The sequence below is a fragment of the Oryza sativa genome, chromosome 3, assembly GCF_034140825.1.
Source record: "Oryza sativa Japonica Group chromosome 3, ASM3414082v1".
In the NCBI taxonomy this organism is placed as follows: Eukaryota; Viridiplantae; Streptophyta; class Magnoliopsida; order Poales; family Poaceae; genus Oryza; species Oryza sativa.
Window position 1 is genome coordinate 14582834 of NC_089037.1, and position 5641 is coordinate 14588474.

General features: G+C 50.1%; 1 protein-coding gene across 1 annotated transcript; it reads left to right on the plus strand.

Annotated features, from left to right (window-relative positions):
• The first annotated feature begins 1574 nt into the window (after positions 1-1574).
• On the plus strand, positions 1575-4778 carry LOC4332908 (probable mediator of RNA polymerase II transcription subunit 26b). The gene is made up of 9 exons (XM_066308805.1): positions 1575-2617; positions 2710-2778; positions 2857-2939; positions 3082-3134; positions 3238-3359; positions 3518-3545; positions 3631-3965; positions 4058-4157; positions 4338-4778. Exons 1-9 carry the CDS (start codon positions 2171-2173, stop codon positions 4472-4474), a joined length of 1374 nt encoding a protein of 457 aa, XP_066164902.1. The 5' UTR covers positions 1575-2170; the 3' UTR covers positions 4475-4778.
• Positions 4779-5641: the final 863 nt, after the last annotated feature.

The window sequence follows — 5641 nt, forward strand, 5'->3', positions numbered from 1 at the left end:
GTGCGCGCCTCTGCCCTTCGCGGACTCGCGGCGCTCACTCGCGGGCCGTAGCTATCCACAAAGAGGCCGTCACGGCCCAATTAAAATCCACCGTGTCCGAGCAGCAGTAGGCCGGCCCTTCACGTCGGCCACGCGTGGCCGCTCCTCCTCCTCCCGTGGGACGCAGCCCATAAAAAAGAAAAAACGGCGGAATTTTTTTCATTTTTAAATTTATTTTTTTAATATTTACCGAAATATTATATCGATGGAAAGATTTATAAAATAGACCCTGCCGCCTTCCATTTGGGCGGCAAACTGACGTGGCACACGGCGCCGTGTGCGTATTTTGTGCCTAGTCCCTTGCAGCCCTCTGTAAGGGTAGCAAGGGGCTAAATGCAATTTTTGCCGTGCCAAAAAGCAATTGGCTAGTTCTTTTTGCATCTAAGCCCCTTGCTGCCCTCGCGAATTTTGCACGGAGTCCCCTTGCCGCCCTCGCAGTCCTCCAAAACGACTGTCATGCGTCCATGTGCCACGTCAGCTTGCTGCCCAAATGGAGGTCAGCAGGGTCTATTTTTGTAAAGAGAAAATCTACTGTACGGTCCGTAGACACGGGATAATTGGATAACGTTTTACTCTTATCCAATCCCACTCTTTTTTTTCTCTCTTCCAGATCCTTCGTTATCCTCCTCTTCCGCCTCTCCTTCTTCGCCCCTCCTTTTCCTCTCCCCCTCCTCTCCACAAAAGAGCTTCTATGCAGGCATGGTGATGATAGAGCAGCCCCAAAAATAAATCTAGAGTACTATGCCCTCCTCACTGCTAGATCCAGGGCGAGTGGGCAACACCAATCTCATGGCCACCTCCTCCGTCTCATGTTTTTGAGCCATGGTGACACTCACTGGATCTAGCTCTCATGGCGGCGGGGGCAACTTGGAAGAAACAAGGTCATCAGGAACTGGGAGGATAAGGCCCAACGTGTGCTCCTCAACCTCCTCCTTCAACGTGCGTTGTCGATGGTGATGAAGGGGCAACGTGATGGTGAGCCATCATGCTCCTCGCCCGATTGTGTGCAGGTATGTCTACAATGTATCATCAGCAGCCGGTACTCGTAGGTATCATGTCTGATACCTGTGGTATCGCGGCTGATACATAGGTATCAGACCCGGTACCCCGTATCATGCCTGGTACCTGTGAATATCACGATTGATACCTAGGTATCCGGCCTGGTACCTGGTATCTGGGTATCATGGTTAGGTGTCAGACCTGGTATCCGTAGGTATCAGGCCTGGTACCTGGTATCTGGGTATCATGGTTGGTACTCACACGTATTAGATCTGGTACTTAGGTATCAAGGCTAGGCTGGTACCTGCAAAGTATCAACTATCAACGCTTCCTCTCCTCTTTTCCCTTTCCCTCGGCTCAATCTCGTTCCTTGCTGTTGTGACTAGTATCGTTGCCTACGACACGTAGGGGGTGCGAGCACATGGAAGTTGGGGGAGGGGAATGACGCTAGACTTACGGGAAGAAAGCTGATACGCTAGCCTCTATCAAGTATCCCGTTCGAACGGAATTCCGTTCTCTAGCAACTCTCTTTCGTAAATCTTTTGGTCGATATAAATATTTCTGTAAATATTAAAAAAATAAATCTAAAAATGAAAAAATTCAACGGCGCGTGCCGACGTGGCCGCTGCGGCGTGCGTGCGTGCGCCGTGCCGTGCTGTCGCGCGTGACATGACAATCCACCGGCGGGAATCCGGATTGGATTGGATTGCCCCGCATCCTCCCCCTTCCCAATTCCATTCGCCTTCCGCCCCCGATTCAACCATCCTCCTCCCCCCGTCGCCATCCACCACCGCCCCTCCCTCTCGCCGCGCGCGCGCGCGCGCACAGGCGGGACACGCACCTAGAAAGAAAGAGATAGCGCCACAGCCACACCACTGCGAGAGAAATTCCTCTCTCTCTCTCTCGCTCCCGCGCGCGCGCCCCGCGCCGCCCGCGCCACGAACACCCAAGAAAAGAAACGCCACGCCACGCCATCTCTGCTTCGCCATTGGTGTGGATTGGAGCTTGCTGCGATATCGAGGAGAGTCGCGTGCAGTAATACTACTGATAAATTTGGTTGACGGGGTTAAAGATAGGAGTAGCAAAGAACGTGGAACGATTTCTTGGGCCGCGGGAGGGAGCGATCTTGGGGATGGCGGCGCCGCCGACGCCGTCGCCGTCGCTGGACTACTGGCGCGGGTTCTTCAGCGGGGCGCGCGCCAGCATCTTCGACGCCATCGACGCCGCCATCCGCGTCGCCGCCGCCGACCACCCGGACGCCCTCCGCGCGCGCCGCGACGGCATCGCCGAGCGCCTCTACACCGCGCTCGTCGTCCTCCCGCCGCCGCCGCCGGCGGCGCGGGCGCCGGTGCCCGCCGTCGCCGCCGCGGAGGCGGCGACGCGGGCGGACCGGCGGTTGCTCCTCCCCGACGCCGCGCGCGGCGTCCCTAGCCTGTGCAGCTCCGACCGCGCCGAGGCCGTCGTCACGGACGACGACGACGGCGCCGCCGCCGCCGTCGCTCCCCGCGGTGACTGCCACGACCGCGTCGCCGCCGAGGCGTTCCGCGTCAAGGCCGCCCTCTCCAACGCCCAAGAGAAGGTCCTCGCCTTCCACCTCGGCCGCCATAGCCGCTGATACCATCTACTAATTCATCTGTTTGTTCGTGCGCGTGATCTCGTCTCCTCTTGCAGACGGAGGCCGAGCTGCTCGAGTTGCTCCGTGCTCTGCAGCAGCTGGAATTCACGGTGGACGCCATCAGGGTGAGCCGCCATGAGCTGCTTCTGTTGCTGCTGCATATGCTTCCATGTCCATTGTTCATAAGTCTAGATTGGTTGTAGGTCACTGAGATTGGAACAGCCGTGAAGCCTCTGCGGAAGCATGGTTCAAAGCAGATTCGGCAACTCGTCCGATCGCTCATTGAGTAAGTTAGCATGAATTCTACCAGTTTCCCTGATTGATTTCCAACGGTTTCAGGCGATACAATATTTTCACATTGCTGTAATTTACACTGATTTATGTCATTGAATGTTTCCTTGATGTGTGATGGTTGATGGAAACTGTAGTGGTTGGAAGGCTGTAGTTAATGATTGGGTGAACAATGGAGGTGCTATTGTAGGTGAGGAATGGAAATTTGATGAGCACCTTCTAGTCCTCAATTCTAGTGTTCTTTTTAGATGTGATCTTAATACGATCTTTCTGAACAAAAACAAAAATCACAGATCATACTCCACAGTCGATGGACGGTTCTTGCTTGGAGCAGGAAGAAGGAGGGTTGCCTTCCCCTCCCATGGATGAGGCTGCTTTCTTCGCCACACCGTGTACTTCCATCCAGTTATCTGAGGTACCTGCTATCTACATGTCAATTTTGTTTCCTAGATAAGACCATGATCCTGTTACCTTTTTTTTTTGACATCACTGGAACGTTGTAAGGTTCTATTTATGATCTGACAAAATTCCATCTTTCCTTTTCCTCGGAAACCTGCTTTTGGTTTCGAGAAGTTCTTCGATGAAATGGATGATGATGGAAGTGAGTGGTTGCACTTCCTTGATCCATCCTGTGATTCTTCTTGGTCATGCCTTTGTATTGACATAGGTGCTTCTCTGTGCTTCAGACATTAGAACCAACGGCGAAGAGAGCGCGCAACAACATTATCCTGCAAACCAAGAGCCTGCCAAGAAGCAGCTTCCCATGGGCCAAAGGTATGATCCAGAACAAAACTGGAAGCTTGACCAGTCTGCGATGAGGCAGTCGCAGCCATATGAGCCTTCCAATTGGCAAAAGAAGCAGCAATCCGTCACCGGGGCACGACAGAGGCCGTCAGCTGCAGCACATGGTCCCTGGACGCCTCAGAAGATGCATCTTGAACCGAAATTTTCAGAAATGCGACCTAAGCAGCAACCAGATACCTCTGTGGCTCAAAGAAGACCGAAACCAACTATGGCTGATGTAAGCATATCTTATTGTTCAACAGCTACATGTTTATTTCTTTGTGTATGCTCTTGCTCAAAAGTATATATCAATTTGGTCTTTGGGTGCAGCAACTGTCAAGTCAGGTCGATCAAAATTCAGTTCAGGTGAATGCCAAGCTTGAGGCTACAAAACGGATGCTTCAAGAAGGTTACCAAGAATTCAATAATGGTATGCCTTCTGTTTTCCTCCACTGTCTTGTCGTAAAATCATTCTGTGTTAAGTTGAATGACTGTCTAGGTTTTAGTCTTTTAGATACAAAATCATCAACGAGTGCTTTGATCGAAACATACTATTTCTTGAATCTTGACTCTCGAGTAACTGATGTTGTGAATTCCACGCGCATTGCAGCAAAGAAACAGCGAACAATTCAAGTGGTAGATCCGCAAGACCTGCCGAAGCAAAGGAACCGAAACCTACAACCTAGTTGCAAGCCAAGGAACAGCTCCAGCAACAGCTTGCGGAATCGGCTAGGCATCCGTCGCTGATTCCCATCAAGTTACCACCAATGCTGGAAATTTCTCACCTTCAGTTTCATGCCAAAAGAACCTTACTCCCTCTCACCGACTGGCTGCTGCTTATATACCCTGGATATTTATCGGTCATATTTTTAGCCCAGCACCGTACATTGTCAACAACAAGGCTTCTCTCAAACAAAAATGTGTTGAGATGCATCGTTGTTGCACTCTAACAAACCTTGGGTCATAAGTGGCTTGTTCCAATGCTTGTCAAACTTGTAGAGATCATAGTAGTTCTAGTATATATATAATACACCCATGATATTGCTGAAAATCTGCAGGTGTTTGTGGTTGCAAATTTGCAACGATTTGCTGAAAACCTTGGGTATCTGTTTTTCATTAAAAGGGACATTTTTCTTGCATCCTTTTCTGCCAGACAGGCATATCCTGGTGGTTTGTCTCTCCTAACACAATATATATAGGTCAAGCCAGTTAAGTGTAGCTTTCAGAAGTAAAGACTTGGACTGAAATTGGCAGACAGGTACAAAAACAACTGTGTTTTCAGCTAGGTTTTTTCTTCTCTTGGAACGTGTAGCTCCTCCATTCGAGTGGTCCGGATCAGTGAACCTTGGGTTAGTCAGTTTGACTCTCATTGTTAATTAATTAGGTATAGTTAATTAGTTAATTAATTAATTTGTGGCCTAAAAAGGCTCAGTGAACTAATTAATCACGATGAAGCAGGCAAAGTCGATGCTTTGGTTCTAGATGGTCTAAAACAAATTAGCCGGTCACCCATGTGCAAGATGGAGTGACCTGATTCGTGGCCCAGCTTTCGAGGTGACGTGTCGATATTGTTGCTGCTGACGTGGAAGCCTTTTTCGGTTTGTGGCTACAGCGAGCTGGCAGTGCTGTCACTGTCGCGTGGGTCCCCCGGTCATCGCTTGGCCCATGTGAGCCGTGCCACGTCAGCTATATCCACCCGCGACCGCCAACAGATTTTCATTGAATCGTCATTTTCCTGTTTCTTTTTTCTTCTACTGATAATGGAAATGGACTACTAGTATATCTGTAGCTTCTGCTTTAATTATTTTTCTTTTTCAGTGATGCTGTATTATATTGTGCCTGGATGGAAATGGTGAAATATGTTTGCGTTGTAAAGTGTCGATGGATGGAGGATGAAATTAAGTTTATAGCAAT